The sequence below is a fragment of the Cucurbita maxima genome, unplaced genomic scaffold (assembly GCF_002738345.1).
Source record: "Cucurbita maxima cultivar Rimu unplaced genomic scaffold, Cmax_1.0 Cma_Scf00024, whole genome shotgun sequence".
NCBI classification, from domain to species: domain Eukaryota; kingdom Viridiplantae; phylum Streptophyta; class Magnoliopsida; order Cucurbitales; family Cucurbitaceae; genus Cucurbita; species Cucurbita maxima.
In genome coordinates this window covers 3,003,330-3,023,417 of record NW_019272040.1, presented here as the reverse complement: position 1 = coordinate 3,023,417, position 20,088 = coordinate 3,003,330, and the positions used below count along the sequence as shown (strand labels likewise).

The following is a 20,088-nucleotide window of genomic DNA, read 5'->3' as shown; positions in this document are numbered from 1 at the left end:
TTGGGTCCGCCCTAAATCACAAGAAAGAACTACCAGCCACCCATCTCTGACAATAAATAACACACAACACGGATGAAATATCAGACATAAAAACATAATAATAATAATAGCTCAAGATCAGACATCATTAGAGATCTCAAGATATTAATGGGAAAAGTTCCTTTATTCTTTGATTCATTGTTATGTCATTAGAACATGCAAAAAGGTTCTAATCAACTTGATCAGAAAATAAAAATTAAGTTTATGGGTCAAACATAAATGAAATAATCAGTGGTATACACTTTTAAACTACCCTACCAAAATCACTGCTATCACTATTCCAGAGCCAGAAACCAACTCATCTTTGGATGCCGTGATCCAGTTCCTAACCATATAATGAAAGCAAATATCACCTTCAGAGCAGCTTAATTATTCACCACATGCTATGATGCCTGCACATCAAGAAAGACCATATAATCAGCCTTGTAATTAGACAAATCTAGGCAAAAAATTGAAACATCTGCAGCTGAGAGATTAAAAATTTAGAATCAAAAGAGCTTAAAACTCTGAATTCTCAATGAGAGTCTTAATTATTTTTCAAATCTTTCCTAATAGAAAAGATTAACCCACTATTTATAATAGAGGATTTAAGCCCACTAATCCATTATTACCAGCAAACTACTTAAACCCAAACTTCTAACCAATTAACAACAAACAAACTCGAATCTATATTATGGTAGCACAAAAACTAAAGCCTATTATACGCACAAAGTTCAGCACATGAACACCATGTCAATCTTGAACTGTAAAACCTTGACCCCTATGATAATTAGATTTATAGGATGGTTATAGACAAGATTAGTATATCATTTAATTAGAACCAGAAAATAGCTAAAAAGTTCCATTAATGGAGACGTGACTCACCCCTAAGTTAACGACTTCCTACTTAATAGCCTGTAATAAAAAGAACCGGATTTGGAAACTTACAAATTTATGCAAAAAGAACCTAAATGCTAGCATGTATACCTATAAATATACCAATAAAATATTTTGTTTCTGCTCTGAAATAGAAGTGAAAACATATAAAGATGATGAAAAAAAAGCCTTATATGGCTGGCTTATAGGAAACAAACCTCAATTTTTCTCAGAAGTTTGTTTGAATCATGAAAGTGACAAGGCAGGGATGATACGTAAACATGAAGCCAGAAGACATCCAGTTCCAGTTACTCCATTTGCTCATAGGACATAATATCAGCAATATCCTTGTCTATCGTTGAAACATCTGTTCGCAAGAAAGGCACACAAGCTACAGCTATGTTGCACTAGCCGTACATTCTTTGCCTGCTGAATAGCTGGTAAACTTGGGAAGATCACTTTCTCTAACCACTCTGTTATAATTTACTTTGAACGACTGTGAGCCATAAGGTCGATTTAGCAAACTAATTGGCACCCTGAGAGTCTGTTTCCGGTTTCTTCTTCCCCTTACCAAAATGCTGAAGGTTTTCTCACCATCAACATTTTCTTTACCACTTTCTCCATTTCCATTTAAAATGGATTTTTGTATGGGTTCAATGGTTGAAGTTTCAACCATGCATGGATTTGAATGATACTTTTCTTCAGCACGTTCTAAACCAAGCCTAGCACCTCCATTTTCACTAACCATACCCTCAGATTCAAGAGAATTGTTTTCTTTTTTAGCTTCTAGGCTGTCGATATCTGCTGGTAGAACTTTCAAAGAATCATCACAGTTGACGTTTGGATCTTTCATGAAATCATTAGCAGGATCAACAGGTGACGGGACAGAAAACTCTGGGGGATGGCTACCAGGCCAAACTGTGCCAGGAATACAGTCCGATGTGTTATTGTTCACATTGCACTGCCAAGTGAAATGATTGGGATGGAACGCACTGGTGGTTACAGGAAATGTACTGGTCGGTACTGGTTGGGAATAACCGGGGACAGATAAAGGTTGAGAGTAAGTTGGTATTGCCTGTGGTTGGGAATAAGGAGGGTACATAAAGGGCACGGATTGCATCATGCCAGGAGTTAGTGGAGGGGAAGGGTATGGTTGGTGAGGAGAGGAGCATAATGGATTAATTGTTGGTAAAATTGAAGCATGCCCTGGGTGAATATTCATGTTTACTGGCCAAGTTGCAATAGGTGGAATGGCACGAGGACCAGCAGGAATTGTTATATTCATGGCTACAGGTGCAGCACGCATGATAACTGGCGATGGGTTAAATGGAGCTGCAGAAGCAGATAATTTCTTATTAACGAGTCCTCGAGTCTCACCAGAACATAGAATTAACGACTTGTCCTTCAAATCCTCAACTTGTTCAAGGGAGGAGTCGAAATTTTCAGATTCAAAGCCACTTGGAAAATCCTCCACAGAGGGTTTATGTTCTGGAGATTCCACAGGATAGGACATGATATCAGTAGGTGCATTGTCCTCCACAACTTCACTCTCATCAACAACACAAGATTGAAGTCCTAACACAGTCTCAGATACTATTTGAGAAGGATTATTTTCAACAGCACATTCTGCTTCTGTTTCATCATTTTTCTCAACTGGTTTTTCCTCTTTCAAGAAATCAGGAGATTCCCCAATAGAACTATCAGAAATTCCCTTCATTTCATCTGATCTTTCTTCATGTTTCTCAACTCTGAGTTCCTCAGCACGAGTTGTATCACTCTGAGGTACCCTAACCTGCAACATGGCAATAGTACCTGGTGGGGCTACAGCCACTTCCTTGTATGAAGGTGATTTTCCAAGGCTGACTATTGTATTCTTTACTGAGCTAGCATCGTTTGGAGTTGAAATTCTACCAGGCTCTACTGCAGAGACAACATTGTCACCAGTTTCAGGCACCACTGGTGCTGCAGGTTCTAATAATGAGGGTATTGACTTAACCCTGTAAGTCAAAGTTTTGACTATTCTCCTCCCAAATTTGGAGCCTTTATAGGAATTCATAGAATGATGATCTGTATAAGTCCCATGGGATATTGTTCTTTTCTTTAAAACATATAATCGACTGTTTGGATTCTTATTCTTCAGTGTATGAGAATCACTGTCGACATCCATATTCATCTTCTGGTAACTAAAGACCTTGCCAAAACTAGCTCGACGTTGCTTCAGCCGCTGTCCATAAGACCCAGCTGATCTTGGTCTTTGAACTGGTTGCCATCCATCTTCTCCTTCTGGGTGGTGTTCAGATATGACATCATCTGCTGTTTTTGGCCTTTCTTCAGTAGCTTCCTCAATAACGGGCTGCTGGGCTTCAACTGGTGTGGTAGTTTCCTCATCTGTACTCTGACCATGTCCAGGTTCAAGTATCTGTGTCTCTTCATCAGAAACCTCTTTTGAGGTCTCTTTTGGAGATTCGTTGCTATGTGCCAAGCTCATACTCTGGTCGGATTTTCCCTTCAACTGCAAGGTAAAAAAGAACAATAAGATGAAAAGCCGTATGTACAGAAGAAATTGGCAGTAAGGTCTTTTGTTCGTTGTTTTGTCCATTCATTATGAATTAAAATCCAGCTATTAGAACTATTTAATTTCTTCTGAAATGAACAATATTTTTCAGAAAAATCATATGATGTTCAAAATAAAATGAATATATGGTACAAAGAAAAAAATAGACTTCATCTGGAGACACTTTAAAATAGTTTCGGAATGAAAGTAACTATAATGCCAGCATTAAAGATAATTAAATGGTCCTTCCCAAAACTTAATAAAAAAAAACTTCCATTTCCAACATGATTAGAGAACTAAAATTTCCAACCAAGAATCATCCATTTCTGAACCTAACCGTACATGAAGTTACCTTAGTTGATTCCTAATCTAATTGGAAATCAGTACGACTAACATGGCATAAAACAACTACCTTCACAGTATAGTTTTTCCTCTTTGCTGCTGAATCCCTCCCTTTGGCATCATGACTGGGATTTATATAGTCAAGCAAATCTGATACACTGCCCAGATTCAAAGAAGCAACAATAACAATCAGCTCTAGGGTAATATTAAGAGGTTACATGTTAAAGAAGCTGTGATTGAGAGAAAGAAACCTCTTTTAATTGTTTAAAACCCCATTAGACTCTAATTAGGGCTCGAAAACCCAGTTCTTATTCGATCAGACTCCAATATATCACTTTAAATCACACTAGAAAACAGAGAGGGTGGAAATAGAAACCAATAAACAAACTAGAAACAGAATTATTTTCAATTGCTGAAGGAATTCCTGAGACATGTCCTTAGATGAAAACAAAGAAATCTGCTGAATGAGTTAACAAAATCCATCTGTTTTAAGGCAACCAACCAAACCACATTTGCATTTGGTACAAGATGCACATCAGAGTTTAAGATAAGCCTAAGAAGCATTCATTTCATAAGTGATTTTCCATAGCACAACATCACTACTCGAGCTTCCATAAACTTGATCTTGTTAACATAAATAAGCCATAAAATATGGCAAAGATCCGAGAAAAAATAATGTTCAAATAAAATAATTCCCATAACTGACAAAAATCAGAATGTGCTGTTTACCTTAGGTGACCTTTACTTGCTATTGACGCGTCAGGCTTCCGAGTACCATTCCTTGCAGCTTCCTGTTGTTCAAAAGCTTTGGACTCAAAGTATTCTAGCCAAGCAGCAGCATCCTGCAGGATTAAATTTAACATGAACAAACCAATGGGAAAATTTCGAAGAATGTTGATTTTTAAGAAACAGAAGATAAAAGAATTATTTGACAGAGCCAACAGGGATTAGCTTGAATGCATACTGTTAACAACAAAAAGAAGGCAACGAGGTTATAGTCTTGCCAAGTTTCTTGTACTTACTTGAGTGCGTAGATCATCTGGGCCCAGCTTTGCTCGCAGAATTTGCAAGGTTGTCTGCTCATGTTGAACACTTAAAGGGTATGCTTCCATTAGCGAGAGAGCGATTGCTATAGCATGGTAGCTTGCAGCCGTCTAAAGAAATTAGGATTATTAAAGCAGAGCTTGATATACCTCATGACAACACAGGGATAGTGTGTCTAGAAAAATTGCAACATGAACGTGTAATATGAACCAGTGAGAGAGTTAATTTATTCATTTTATTTATAAACTTAATGGTTAAGGATGGGAAAATTTGCAAGGTTTACACCTTGTTCCTAAGTCCTAAGCACTTAGATGGGAGTATATCAAGGCCAACGTCATCCCATCATCCTTGCATGGTGGTTCATGCAGTAATATCCAAAATCTTACGCATTGAAACTTCTCCATTAAGACCCAAGTATCGCTTTAAGATTCCAGGTAAATTATTTTCACGCCCCATTACAACAAATAGTGAACCTAAATGATTTAGGCTTATAATCTAGGATCAAACTTTCTCAAGTCATCTTGAAAATCATGCTTTGTCATTATATAATTATCTGTTACAGAACCTTCTCCCACCCGTCTATTCCTTAATGAGCCTTCGCCATTGTGCCAAATTCCCACAAATAAAGACTTGAATTAGAAAAATAGGGTCCGGCAGTCAAGGCCCATTACCAATGGAGCAGAAAAATCCTACTAAAGTTTCATTACAGATTATCAGTTAGGTATGACAGAACTAAAAGCTTTAGATAAAAAGTAGATAATTTAAACAAGGTCAAAGCAAAACCTGAATATGATCTGGGCCAAGTAATCTTTGGTTACATTTGAGAGCTTTGTGGAGATATCTGAGTGCAACATGCACATTTCCAAGCCCTTCCTCCATCATAGCCACGTTGATGTATGTTGCAGCAGTGTTTGGATGAGAGGGGCCACAAGTGAGATGTAAAAGATAGAGAGCGCGTTTTACATACCTAAATTTATAAAACAAGAAACATTTTCCATCAATGCATTGAAAATTTACACCACAGTCGATGGGCTATAAAAATTTCTAAAACTCTAGACACGTCTTATACATGGTGTAAGTTAGCGACTAGTGAGAAAGACAAGAAAGACGTACTTAAGAGCCAACTCTGTATGCTGAAGTCTATAATAGAAAACAGCTAAATCCCCATAACTCTTCATTGTATCTGGATGATCAAGTCCCAATTCTCTCTCATTGATATCCAGGGCTTTTTGCTGGTAAATAGTAGCCTATAATGGAAAACCAATGAATTAACTTTCACCACAATACCTTCCCTCACAAAAAATAATTCATAAAAATGAATAAATGAGATAAAATATAGAGAAATCACCCTACATTGTACAATAACATGCATAACAATACTTTAGAATGAATAAACTACCTGATTGAAATCACCAGTGTGATATAAAACTACAGCAAGGAGGCTGTAAGCTCCTGCTGTCATGCGATGATAGGGACCACAAACAGCAACAAGTTTTGCAAGAGCCTGAGGTAGGGAAGGAAGAAGCAAGTATGAAATTCAATTAGTTCATGCAGTTAAACTCTGTTGGTTTATATTAGTTGTAAATATCTTAATTAGGTGTAATCAATGATTTTATATTATTCTTATTCTTACTATTCTTTCCTTTCCTGCATTGAGCCTTTCTCCTATAAATAAGGGCCCTGTATCTTACTATCTCATTATTGGATTAAAAATAGTTGTATTCCACAAGTTAGAAACACATTTTCAACTTGTGCTATAAAGGCCTCTAAGAGTACCTGATTTGCTAAAGAACTGCAAATGTTACAGACCCTCTTACCCAAAAGACAGAAAGAAAAAAAAAAGGCAAAAGGATTATTCTTGAAGAGAATTGCAAACCATGATTGTGAATGGCATACCTTTGTACCATAGGTTACAGCATCTTCAAGTTTTCCTTTATCTAAAGCTGTTTTTGAAGACTCTAGGAGCTGCCTTCCATCTGCGGATGAACATGCTGCTTGCTGCAAGAAGTCGGCATGACATTCAAATTCAACTCAATCATTTTTATTTTCGAAGTGCTACTAAAAAATGTATCCTAAAGGTTGGTATCGATGCAATCACCTTATGCACTGGGACTAGGCTTGTAACATCCGACTTTTGGAATGGAAATGGAGAATCCATATCAAAATCTCGTGGAACCAGCTCAATGCCCACCTAAAATTTATTTAAATGAAAAAAAAAAAAAAAAAAAAAAAAAAAAAAAAAACAAGTTAGGAACTAGCTCTCAATTATCATATTATATCCTGCACATGCTTTTTCTGTAACCTTAATCATATAGATATCGTAGATCACTAAGGTACTGTGTGTTCATAGTACCTTGTGACACATGCCACGCAAAATTGCAATTTTTCTTAGATCTTTGAAGTTGAAGCTGCTTAAGTCCCATTCATATCGCTTCATTAAGAATAGCTCCAGCCATCTCCAGACAAGGGAATGGACATTGCAAGACCCCAATAGTTCTCCACTCTCAGGAACACCAAGGAGCAAATTTAATGTGGCAGCGACAGAAACAGCCATCTTATCTATTTTAACAGCGGCAATGACAGCCCGGAGGATATGCTTAAAAGCTCGTACTATCATCTCATGTATGCAAAGTGATTGCACATGCGATAGCTTTTCTGAAAGCTTGACCTAATAAGATACAGAACCCAAATATAATATCTTCCTTTTACAAGAAACAATTTCATTGATAATATGAAAATATACCAGAAGAACTTTTTGTTTCTCCAATTGGTTAGGATAGTAGAAAGGGTATAGTAATGGAAAAGTGGGTAGCATTCAATGGAGGAAAATACAAATTTTCTCAATAGAATTATTCTCTTAAATATTATTCAGAAAATACACGAACGTAAAAGAAAAGTTATTTTCTGTACTCCAAGAAAAAAGGTAGTGTTCTTTTTCCAGATATAAGCAATTAATCTTCAGATTCAATCAAAATGTGTAGAGCAGTTCTAATGGAAAGAATGAAATAAGACTCTGGAAAGTGATGCAAATAGACTAATAATGGAGATGTAAGCAATGCAAAAATTAATAATAATAATAATGATAATAATAGGGAGGCTGCAGCATTGCTTTGTAGCTAGAAAAGGTTTTTTTTAAAACCTTGTTCATCCCTGCCCAGTAAAACCAGAAGAGACGAGATAAATTGTTCTAAAACATAAAAGAAAGATTGAGAAAAAAGTAGCTTGTTTGACGATTGGCAAGATCAAGATCTAAGAGCAAACAACCCATTGCTGTTCAATTCCCATCCCTTTCAGTTCGATGATACAAATACAATAAAATAACCAATAAAAAATTACAAAAGCATGGCATGAACAAACTTACAATTTGACCCAGTGAACGCATCTGAAGACCTCTTGTGTGCATGAAATCTGTTAGAGTACGGCCATCTACTGGTGAAAGTTCCAATGAACCAAAATCTGATACCTGTAAAGCATGATAAATGCTAGAAAAGGGAATCACCAAGACAATATTAATATGCAAGAAAAAGAACAGAGTATGTGACTAATAAATGTAAATTACCAGTTTCGGAAGTGCAACTTCCACGTAATAATTCTGGGACAAGTCAATTAGTTCTTGCAGTGACTGAAATAACAAACAATAAGTTAGCTTAGGTATGATAGATGGTGGGAGATGCAACAGTGTCTAGAGAAGTTACTTTGCAATGCAAACCAGTGTCCAGATTTTTCAGCCGATCAAAGGCCTCTTCAGACAACTTCCTTCTTAATGCTATTTCATTCTCTTTTGAATTTGTTTCGTTTTCATCTTCACATGAGGTAGCATTGTTGACTTCACCAGTCATGCCATCTAACCTGGAATCATTTCCAGTCTGCGTCTTCGAAGTTTTCATATCTTGCCTTTTGCTACTCTTAAGAGATTTGAGAGGTTTCCCAAGTCCCTCCACCTTCATTTCATTCTTGGCCTTTTCACTGGATGGTTTCTTATCTTTTTCAGTGTTCTTTTGATCTTGCAAATGTTGAATCCAGCAGGCTCCAAGTTCCCATCTAACAAAATGATTAGATCGCATATCCTCCTTTTCGAGCTTGGCAAGACTTTCATTTAGTAGTTTCTCTACAAAAGCTTGAGCAGCACCAAGCTCTTCTTGTTCCATACTTTGCATATGTGTGGGAGATTTGTTTTGCTCTGAAGGTGTGGTTTGGTGAAGTAATAATCTCAAGCTGGGAGAAACAAAGCAGATGTCAGACTCTCAGTGAAATAAAAAAAATGGCATTGAACATGCGCTATGGGTTGTTTGCTCTTACATCCTGAACATTTGGAAGTGGGTTTATTAATCAAAGGCATTGAGCAGATTCTACATAAGGTTATTATTTATAAGCCAAATGCAAAAACCAAAGCTAAAGATCATGTTTAAGTACTTAAATTATCTGCATGTAGCTATGGCACTTAATTTGACCGAGATATTTATACCTGTTGATGTTAAGGGCATTAGCCCCACCTTCAGGCTGGTCAAGAAGTTCAATGCTTTGATACTGAGAACTAACATTCTCGTTCTCTTTCCCCTCAACTTTCACGATGGAGATATAACCACAATATCTCACATTTACGACACCTAGGGATGCAGAATCCTATACACATAACAAAACTTACTTTAATGACTATAAAGGAAAGCCATAAAAATGACTAAATTAGAAACAGAAACAATTAGAAAGTTCAAACAATAATGATAACAATAGTCCAACCCAGAGACATTGTTGAATCAGAAAAATCTTACATGGGCAGCGGTATTTTCATCAGCAGTGATTCCCTTCAATAAATTCTTTTCCACCAGGTTCTTTTGGTCCACTTTAAGGGCTTGAATTCCATCGATTTTCGTATCTACCTTACAACTTGCATCAGGAACATCCTTTCTAACGGTAACTTTTAAATCCCCTTCTCTTTCAGTAAAAAGAACTTCATCATCTGAACCTAAATGGTCCTCCTTTAACATTCCTATAACATGTTGGATTGCTTTAATGGCTCTAAAAATAGCAACATCAACAAAAAGGCTGTGCAGAAGGAACGCCCTTCTGTCCCGAATCTGTCTTTCTTCTGCCGTCTTGCAAGGCATAGATGCAAGAAATAGAAACTCACTGGCCCATGGTGTCAAGTCACTTTTACCATCTCTTCCTAAACCACCTCCATTTCCTCCCCAAATTTCATCCTCGGCAGGCAGAGGAGGGAAAACTGAAAGGGACTGTGCTGACACAGGAGGAACAAGCCATGTGTTGGCTCTAAAGCCGTAAGGAAGATTTCCAAACTGCAAGGTAATTCAAGAATAGTTTTAAAGAGAGAAATTAAAAATGAGAAGTTGTACATACTACCAACCAAAAAAAATCAAGGTCGACCTTGTTGCGTTCTGAGAATGCTTCGATGAGATCACTATATGCCTGAAACATAAGAAATTTGGAATGTAAATTCAACCAATAATACAAAATCATAACTCAAGAAGACAAATAAAGTTCATGGTAATAGAAGTTCTTGTCAGTTGAGTGCTTATTGAGGCGTCTAAAGTTCAGTAAAATTTTAAGAGCCCCAAAAAGATGTTCTAATCTTATATACGAACAAATAATGTCAACTAACTCATGTCTCGTAAATCACTAATTGCTGCCGGCGTAGAAGAACAATTATCAAAATATATCTTCACTAAAAAAACTTGGTACTTTTACAAGAACAAAATCTAGCTTTTAAACTCAACTCAGTCAAGTATTCTACGTTCTTGGCTGCAGCAATGAATAATTCGCACTTTCCCACTTGTTAGACGAACACGACTCTCCACAATGGACATTTTGTCCATTGTGGAGAGTCGTGTTCGTCTAACACCACTGACCCTAGAAGGCTAGAGCCCGAGATACAGATTCTTCAAAGAAAAAAAAAACCATACTAAAATAACAGATACTTGTAAAAGCAATGGCACTTGATCGATTTAAGGGAATAAAAGGAACTAACGTTATCGAAAGCTCTACTAAGCTGGCGTAACAAATCGACCAGGTTGTGACTCAAAATCCGGTGTTTTCCAACACTAAGGAATCCCTTCCGGGAAGCTTCCACACGCACAACCTTCCCGTTGCAAACCTTCGCCTTACAAATTCAAAAATAAATAAATAAAAGGTCAAATTCCTCAATACAGTACGAATATAAAAGTGTAACCATATCATTCGAAAGAAATGCCTTTATATGTCGCGTTCAGATTGATGTTATCCTTGAATTTTAGAAGAAAATAGCAACTTACTTCAAGCGAAAACAGATGATCATCTGGCAAAATCCCATCGACCTGCTGCTTAGTTACTCTCCGTATAACTGCGGCACCACCAGCATGTAACAGTCAGGAAATGACAAGTACGATATAACAAACTAATAGGATTCTCAGGAGAGAACGGCTTTCTTAAACGCTTCATACTTCGAAAGAAATGACGATTAAATCATACAAGGAGAGACTGGAGAGAAGATAGTTACATTGGAGAGGAGGCGTGAGATGAGAGAGTGAGAAGAAATCGTAAAACGTTCCAAGTTTAGGGCAAGAATGACTGATTTCGGCGTCCGCCTCGTCTTGCTTGGCCACAGAGCCGTCGGGCTTAACGGAGGCAGAAACGGCGGAGGTCGAAGACTTCTTAGAGTTCTTATCAAGTGCACTGGACAAGTTCCTGCCATTGCTGTCGAGCTTACCGCCATTCTGATCCTTCCCCGACGGCGACGATACAAAACACGTAGTGCAAGCGACGACGTCAAGGAGTCGCCGGACGTGCGCCGCCGCAAGCTCCTCGTTGTAATCCTCTATCCGACGACGGGAGAAGAATCGGATCAGAAAAATAAAGAAAAAAAAGAAGATACTACTTTTATCAAAACGACAGCGTTTCATACCTTCGACTAAAGTTAGGGTGCAAGGCTTGAGTGCGGAAACGTCCACCGAGTCCTTTAAACGTGGCCCTCTTACCTTCAGAAAATAAAAGGTTGCATTGAGAAAATGTCCAAAATACCCTTTATTCATATGTTTAAATAAGTAATGTAATTAATGTGTTAATTAGTTAAGTTTTCATTTTATTTAAGATTAGGGGTATTTATTGAACATAATTTAGAGGCTTAATTAATTAAATAAGTTAATTCATTAAAATTTTCAAATTTTATACTTATAATTATCTTTTAACTAACTAAATTTTACTTAATTCACTAATATTTATAATAATAATTTAAATACCTTAAACATATATTAATTTTTAATATATTTTTATACTTTAGAAAATTATTTTATTCTTTACATTTTTATGGTTGAATTTGACAATAAATTTACATGTCGACCGCAGATATTTAAACGATGAATTATACAAATTAAACAAATAACAAATAATTTTTTTTTTATATATTATAACTAATTTAATTTTAAACAAAAAAAAAATGCATGTTGATTGAGACTTCATGATATTCTCTTTCACAATTAATTGTAATTAAAATAAGATATTATTTTTATATCAAAGAATAATAAAATAAATAAATTTGATAATTTTACGATGCATAAAAGAAAAATTGTAAAAATATTATCAAACTAATATTTAAAAATTAAAAAATAAAAATAAAACTGTAAATTACCTCGTGAGAAAGGGAGAAATTGGTAATATTGCAAGTTTCAGTCTGGACGGATATCAGGCGACGAACATCGATTATCTTGTCCGTGGATATTCCCTGCTTTTCAAAAATAGTCATTTTATTTTTCACTTTTTTTAATTAATATAAAAAAAATTTAAATAACGTAAATTTAGTAATTTAAAAAATAATGTAAAATTAATTGAATTAAAATTTTACACAAAACTCGAATTTTCTGTCCAACTGAAAATTAAATTAATAATATTTTTTCATATATTTAAAAAAATCGAATTTTTTGTCCAACTGAAAATCAGAATATATATATAAATTAATAATATTTTAATATATTTAATAAAAAAGAAAAAAGGAAAAATGTTGAGACCTTTAAGACAACAAGGGTCTCATCGGGAAGGTGAACGGAGATGTCCAAAACGACGGGAAGAACTGCAGAAGGCAAAACACAGAATTTGTGTAATTAATTAATATTAATAATTAATGAGATGAATATGAAAATGGAGTGGGGTTGAATGACGAAAATACCCTTGTCTTCCTTCTTCTTCTTCTTGTCGCCTTTGGGCTTGCCATGGGTGTTACGAGGAGGCATTTAACTGCAAAACCCAAGAAGGATGTAATGAGATAAGATGGAATGAAGAGGAAGAAGGTGAGAGAGGGGTATAAAGGGAAAAGGGAAATTAAGGATAAGGAAGGAAGGAAGCCATGGGAGGTGACCTGAGAGAGAAGGAGGGGATTTTAGAGAGAGAGTGGGAATGGATAATGAAGGGAGAGAGAGAGAGAGAGGGGTTTAAGGGACTCCGAAGGGAAGAAGGGAATGATAAGGAAGGAAGGGTTGAGATTGAAGGAGTCCTGGCCTTTTATGGCGTCTCTTCTGTTGCTTGGGCTTAAGAGATTGAATTTATTTATTTGTTTTTTTATCTTGGTGGAGAAAAGGGAGGCATGGATGCACCCATTTGAAAGGCAGGGATTAAGATATGGGATTGGGTGTGGGGGCCACTTACTACTTCTTTTACTTCAACCTCTACTCGATTTCAGTTCTCACATTGAGTCTTTAAGGGAGGTGGATTTTGAGATCCTACGTTGGGTGGAGAGAAGAACGGAGTATTCTTTGTTAGTAGCGGGTTTGGGTTGTTGCAAATGGTATTAGAGGCTGATATTGGGTAGTGTCCTAATGATTACTTTGAGCTCCCGGATTGGGAGATTTTATATTTGTTGGAGAAGAGAACGAAGCATTTTTTATTAAAATTGTGGGAACCTCTTCTTGATAGGCTTGTTTTAAAAATCGTGAGGTTGACGGCAAAATATTACAGGTTAAAGTGGACAATATTTACTAGTGGGGTTTGGGCTGTTACAACGCTAATGTTTCTTATTTGAGTTGCATGTAGTTTGACGATTACTTGATTTCTTAAGAAATGCATCAATGAAAGATTCGTGTTGATTTGTGATAATAGTTTTCACTATCTAGGAGCATTTTAATATCAATTCTTAGACATAGAACGATTATTCAAGCTTGGCTATCAAGGAGGGATGGTTTGACTAATAAAAATTTGGTTAATTTAAAGATATTCAAATGAAAATCTAATTTCATTTTATTTCCATTTTGTCTAACATATAAACAAACAAAAGAGCCGTTGATATCCCCAACCACTATTGGCATATAATTCTTCCATTTCAAAATTAATTTAAAAGATGAAAATCGCATTTAAAAATAGTATTTCAGATTATTCAGAGTCAAATTGTTACACGAATAATAATAATAACAATAATTTTATTATTTGAATATTGAGAAGCTAGTAAATTGAAAATATAGAAATTTATTGGACGTGAGATTAAAATTTTAAGATCTTTTAGAAGTTTTTTTAAAATTTGGTAAAGGTTGAAACACCTGTTAAAAAATAAAAATAAAAACTACAACAACGATATTGTAACAAGTAATAAAAATTTAAAATATTAAATTAAAATTTTGATCCTTAAATTTAATTAATTATAATTAGTCTCTATAATCTGATAAAAATTGCTTAAATAATTCTCTAATTATAACTATATAGAGTAAAAAATGACAATTTATAAAATTTTGTCCAAATTTAATTTATGAAATTATAGTTTAATTTAAAAAAAATAAAAAAGAAAAAACTAAAAAATTGGAGCGAACATCAAAAATAGAATGTTGGGAACATAAATGTCTTGTCCATTGCAGCCGTTATAATTATAGGATCCAGGCGTTATGGGGTAGGGTTTCCTGTCGCTTGGAGATTAAAAAACGATGCTTTTTCATTTTCTTTTTTATAACTTTAATAATTACAATTTCTCAAAATTATAATTCAAAACTCAAATTTGTAATAATTAAAATTTGCACTTAAATTAAGTAAACATTATAATAATTGGCCACTTTTTAAAAAATACATACAGCTCGAGATAGATTAGAGAGAGAAAAAACACATGCGACCTTACACCAAACACGTTGGAGAGTCTACTAGAAAATGTTTTAAGAAGCAACTTATTTTCAACATATATTTTCTTAAAAAAACTCTGAAACAAATTAACTCTAATCATATAAATTTTAAAAAAGATCAATTTATAATAAAATAAATGATAAATATTAATTTAGTTTTTCAAATATAAAGTTCAAATTTACCTAACAATAATGTGGACAACTTGTTTTTCCTAAAAGAAAATTTGGCAACCATTATTTTTAAGGTTATAATAATTCTAAATTAAATCTTAAATAATACTTATTCCATTAAACTTCGACCACTCATTAAAAAAAAAAAAAAAAGAGAAAAATGGAGAAATTAAAAATAAAAAAAGGAAAGAAAATGACAGGAAAATTATCAAGTACAGAAAAATACAAGGTAGGATTAATACATGTTTGGCATTGAACGTTTGAATTTCGCGACCAAGAATATGGGTTCACTGTTTCCTTACACGGCATTGAGTTTTCTTTCTTTCTTATTTTCCTTTTTATTTTTCTGTGATCCATAATTCTCCATGACAACAAGCATTCAAATCGGACATGCAATGTACGTATCTACCAAGAAAACACCAAACTTTTAATATTTTCATAATTCGATAAATTATTTTCCCCTTAATTTTCTACATTTTTTCTTTCATATATTTCATTCCTATCCTTTATCGATCCTTGGTTTTATCTTCGATGTATATCATTCAAAGGAAAAGCATCACGGCCACTAGGAGAATCTCATTGCAGAAATTCAATTTGGTTCAGCTCAATCAATCAAGATCGGTTCTATGACTTTTCAAGTTGGTTTAGTGATTTCCTTCAATCTATGATGATTTTTTCTCCAAGTTAAGTCTGATTCTCGAAATGGAGAACTCTTCTAAAGAGTTCTCCACCGAACGTGAGCTTAGACTTTTTGGATATTAATCGTCTTCATCGCTAGTTGAACGGAAAGATGATGAGTCTAAAAATCAAGAGGTTGAAGTTAAAAATTGTGGGGAATGACTAATTGAGATTGAAGTTAAAAATCCCGAGCAGTAACCATGGCCATTGAAACCTAGGGGTGGAAGAAGATAATTCTCCTGAAGTGAATCCTAGGAAATCTGAAGAAGAAGAATATTTAATCCTAGGAACAGGCCGGATTTGAGCATGTAGCGGGGAATACTATTCGACTACACGATTTCATGAGAATATGACAATAAAAACAACAAAAAAAAAACAAACTCAAAACTAATCAAAGGATCTAACAGCACGGGAAAATGCAGAAGAAATGAAGAAGGATCAGAGGAAAGGTATGATCAATGAAGGAAGAGTGAAAGCAGAAAACAAATGTTCGAGGCAGAGGAAAATAAGTGTCGGGCGAAGTCTAGGTTAGCATCCAATGCTAGAATGTAACCCACGCCTTTTGTTCAAACCCGTTGCAATTTCAACACAATTTCTATGGAAGAGGTTGCGAAAGTCACAATGCGATGACTCTCACATGGACAGGGGCCCNCTACCATTAATATTCCCTTTCCTCAAACCCCAAACATCGTCTCTACCAACACAACTTTCCTTCTCAGACCTTTTACAGATTCAACATCATATCCTTCATCAGTTCATAATGCGAAACTAAATGCGAAACTAAATGCGAAATATCAAGAACTACTTGCGAAATGTTACTTCTAAGACCTTTTACAGATTCAACGTCATATCCTTAATCAGTTTATAATGCGAAACTAAATGCGAGATATCATGAACTACTTGCGAAATGTTACTTCTAAGACCTTTTACAGATTCAACATCATATCCTTAATCAGTTTATAATGCGAAACTAAATGCGAGATATCATGAACTACTTGCGAAATGTTACTTCTAAGACCTTTTACAGATTCAACATCATATCCTTAATCAGTTTATAATGCGAAACTAAATGCGAGATATCATGAACTACTTGCGAAATGTTACTTCTAAGACCTTTTACAGATTCAACATCATATCCTTAATCAGTTTATAATGCGAAACTAAATGCGAGATATCATGAACTACTTGCGAAATGTTACTTCTAAGACCTTTTACAGATTCAACATCATATCCTTAATCAGTTTATAATGCGAAACTAAATGCGAGATATCATGAACTACTTGCGAAATGTTACTTCTAAGACCTTTTACAGATTCAACATCATATCCTTAATCAGTTTATAATGCGAAACTAAATGCGAGGTATCATGAACTACTTCCGAAATGTTACTTCTAAGACCTTTTACAGATTCAACATCATATCCTTAATCAGTTTATAATGCGAAACTAAATGCGAGGTATCATGAACTACTTGCGAAATGTTACTTCTAAGACCTTTTACAGATTCAACATCATATCCTTAATCAGTTTATAATGCGAAACTAAATGCGAGATATCATGAACTACTTGCGAAATGTTACTTCTAAGACCTTTTACAGATTCAACATCATATCCTTAATCAGTTTATAATGCGAAACTAAATGCGAGATATCATGAACTACTTGCGAAATGTTACTTCTAAGACCTTTTACAGATTCAACATCATATCCTTAATCAGTTTATAATGCGAAACTAAATGCGAGGTATCATGAACTACTTCCGAAATGTTACTTCTAAGACCTTTTACAGATTCAACATCATATCCTTAATCAGTTTATAATGCGAAACTAAATGCGAGGTATCATGAACTACTTGCGAAATCTTACTTCTAAGACCTTTTACAGATTCAACATCATATCCTTGATCAGTTTATAATGCGAAACTAAATGCGAGATATCATGAACTACTTGCGAAATGTTACTTCTAAGACCTTTTACAGATTCAAAATCATATCCTTCATCAGTTTATAATGCGAAACTAAATGCGAAACTAAATGCGAAATATCATGAACTACTTGCGAAATGTTACTTCTCAGACATTTTACAGATTCAACATCATATCCTTCATCAGTTTAGAATGCCAAACCGAATGCGATGAACTAGCTGCGAAATGTTAAAAAGGTAAGAGACTGAAACCTCGATGAAGCATCTGAGAGAGCCGATTGATATGAATACCAGCGCCATGAAGGGATTTCATGGAGGGAGTGAGCTTATGAGGGCTCTGCAATGGCGGCAGATTAGGGCACGCGAACATTTTAGGGATCTGGTTGGGCTTTTGGCAAAAGTGGCCCAAAACTAAATGGGCTTTCCTACCCTACCCACCCTACTCTCTACCCTATTTTTTAAATTTTATGGAAATAAAAAAAAAACGCATTTTAAAATTATTATGAAAATTTAAAAAAAAAAAAATTGACTGATATTTATAGTGTGTCGTGGATAAGTATAATTTTTTAAATAATAAAAAAAAAAGTACAATCAGACAATTATATTGGGTTGGGTTATAAATTTTATCCGAACTGATTGAGTCAATAACCCTATCAACTCAAAATTTCGAGTTGATTCAAAAAATTTCTCTAGTTCAATTCGTGTACAGCCTTATACTGACGGCATGTTTCTCGGTGCGTATCACTTTTATATATATTAGTTTATTGCCGTGCAACTATACTAAATCGGAAACGTTTATTTGTAACCTCCTTTAAAAAATAAAACACGGACACATGACGTTGTGGAGGGCATTTATGGAACAAATAAATTAAAATGTGGGGGAGGGCTTTGAATTTTCCCACAAAATTTGAGGTTCATAAAAACAATAATTGAACCCTAAAACCCCAACTAAAATTAGGGTCAAGTTTTGTAGTTGGGACATCTCATTATACTACATCCCTACTACTACTGCTAATAATAATAATAATAATAATAATAATAATAATAATAATAATGTTGGATAATTTAAAAATGTACTTTATAGTTAACATTAAATTATATTAAAAATATCTTAATTATGCATTAAATTTTTTATTAAAAGTTTGAATTTTCATTTAAAAAATTTAAAAATAGATAAAATGGGAAAGCAATTCAACCCCTCCCACCCGCGGGTTTCTCGATTCTATGTGAGGTGGGGCATACGTCAAAGTGGAATCTATCTCGAATGCGGAGCGCTGGCTCTCACCTTAGATATAGTTACTATATTTACCAATCTGACCATTGCTATAGATATAAGATAGGTAAAAGTAGCTTATTTCTCGTCTCCTAGGCTACTAACACACGTGACTCGGAGAAAAAAAGACAGTGAGCGGTTCTTCGCTTTCTCGTTATCGTGATGATTTAATATATACTACAACTTATTTAAAAGACGGGTAAGATTATTTCACAATGGATCATATCAATCCAATACACCATCTTAGTATTGTTTAGCAAATAAAGTATTTGTAACGGGCTCGAATGTCGGTAGTTCGTTCACCTAGCACACAAATTATTAATGGAACAAAATAAAAGTCTTGTCTCAAATGCTATTATTTTCTGTCATCCTACCATATAATTACGGCATTAAATGTTTTTATAAAGTTTAAGTGTCACATTATTTTCCTACTCTATAATGTTCTGTTTGACATAATTGCCATAAATTTTATTTTGTGGAACTAACCCACACCGTTTGGATATTGACAATTTCCACCAACTTTTATTCAAATTATTTTTTTATGGTCAAAATCTCTAATTATTGATTTCTTCTTGTCAAGTGGAAAGGGGTTATTTGGTAATTTCACACTGAAAAAAACATGACGATGAATGCATACCTTAAATAGTTGTTAGACCTACTCCATTTGTATTACCGAACCTAACATAATCCAAATTTTGTTTCGCAATGAGATTTCTCGTGTTAATTTTACTTCTACTTTATCTTTTAATTTGGGTTTATTCAATTGGTCTAGTTTTACCGATGACGTTAGCTCTCGCACCTTAACTGGGATTTGTTGTTATAGATTGACGATAAGGAGCCCAAGTCGGGAGCTATCACTTTTAGTGCTATGATATTGTTTATTTGAACTTCCCTAGTGGTAGTTTATAAAAATTTAAATAATTAGAAATTAATATGATCGACTTTCATAAATAATTAAATGAAATAATAAAATAACAAATACGTTATAAATAATTAAAATTAATTATTTGGTCAAACCCTCAAAATATAAGTCAACATTAAACATTTTATAGTATAATTTTATATAAACTCAAGTGCATAGGATACCCTCACTCACATGTCTATAGATATTTATATTTTTTTTTACACGAAA

The 20,088-nt window shown here is 34.6% G+C and overlaps 1 protein-coding gene across 2 annotated transcripts; it reads right to left on the bottom strand.

Annotated features, from left to right (window-relative positions):
• Positions 1-131: 131 nt before the first annotated feature.
• On the bottom strand, positions 132-13,277 carry LOC111498079 (protein TSS). Of its 2 annotated transcripts, none has more exons than XM_023149137.1 (25): positions 13,176-13,277; positions 12,987-13,054; positions 12,829-12,890; positions 12,453-12,545; positions 11,730-11,802; positions 11,325-11,642; positions 11,101-11,168; positions 10,818-10,949; positions 10,217-10,258; positions 9,604-10,128; positions 9,300-9,457; positions 8,530-9,049; positions 8,394-8,456; positions 8,196-8,297; positions 7,188-7,502; positions 6,933-7,025; positions 6,731-6,832; positions 6,234-6,338; positions 5,948-6,081; positions 5,618-5,801; positions 4,813-4,944; positions 4,520-4,632; positions 3,861-3,948; positions 1,113-3,406; positions 132-431 (listed from the first exon to the last, which is right to left on the bottom strand). In XM_023149137.1, the coding sequence occupies exons 2-24, from the start codon at positions 13,048-13,050 to the stop codon at positions 1,292-1,294; spliced, it is 5,601 nt and encodes a 1,866-aa protein (XP_023004905.1). In that variant the 5' UTR covers positions 13,051-13,054; positions 13,176-13,277; the 3' UTR covers positions 132-431; positions 1,113-1,291. The 2 variants fall into 2 exon arrangements, with proteins under 2 accessions (XP_023004905.1, XP_023004906.1); XM_023149138.1 differs by having other exon boundaries at positions 1,113-1,615; positions 1,658-3,406; positions 12,987-13,241.
• Between the last annotated feature and the right edge of the window lie 6,811 nt (positions 13,278-20,088).

Excerpts from the sequence above, each read along its gene's own strand:
- LOC111498079 (XM_023149137.1), bottom strand. The coding sequence starts at position 13,050 with ATGCCTCCTCGTAACACCCATGGCAAGCCCAAAGGCGACAAGAAGAAG. Across the intron at positions 8,298-8,393 it reads AAGTTGCACTTCCGAAACTG|GTATCAGATTTTGGTTCATT; the intron begins GTAATTTACATT and ends CATGCTTTACAG. Across the intron at positions 5,802-5,947 it reads CATACAGAGTTGGCTCTTAA|GTATGTAAAACGCGCTCTCT; the intron begins GTACGTCTTTCT and ends TTATAAATTTAG.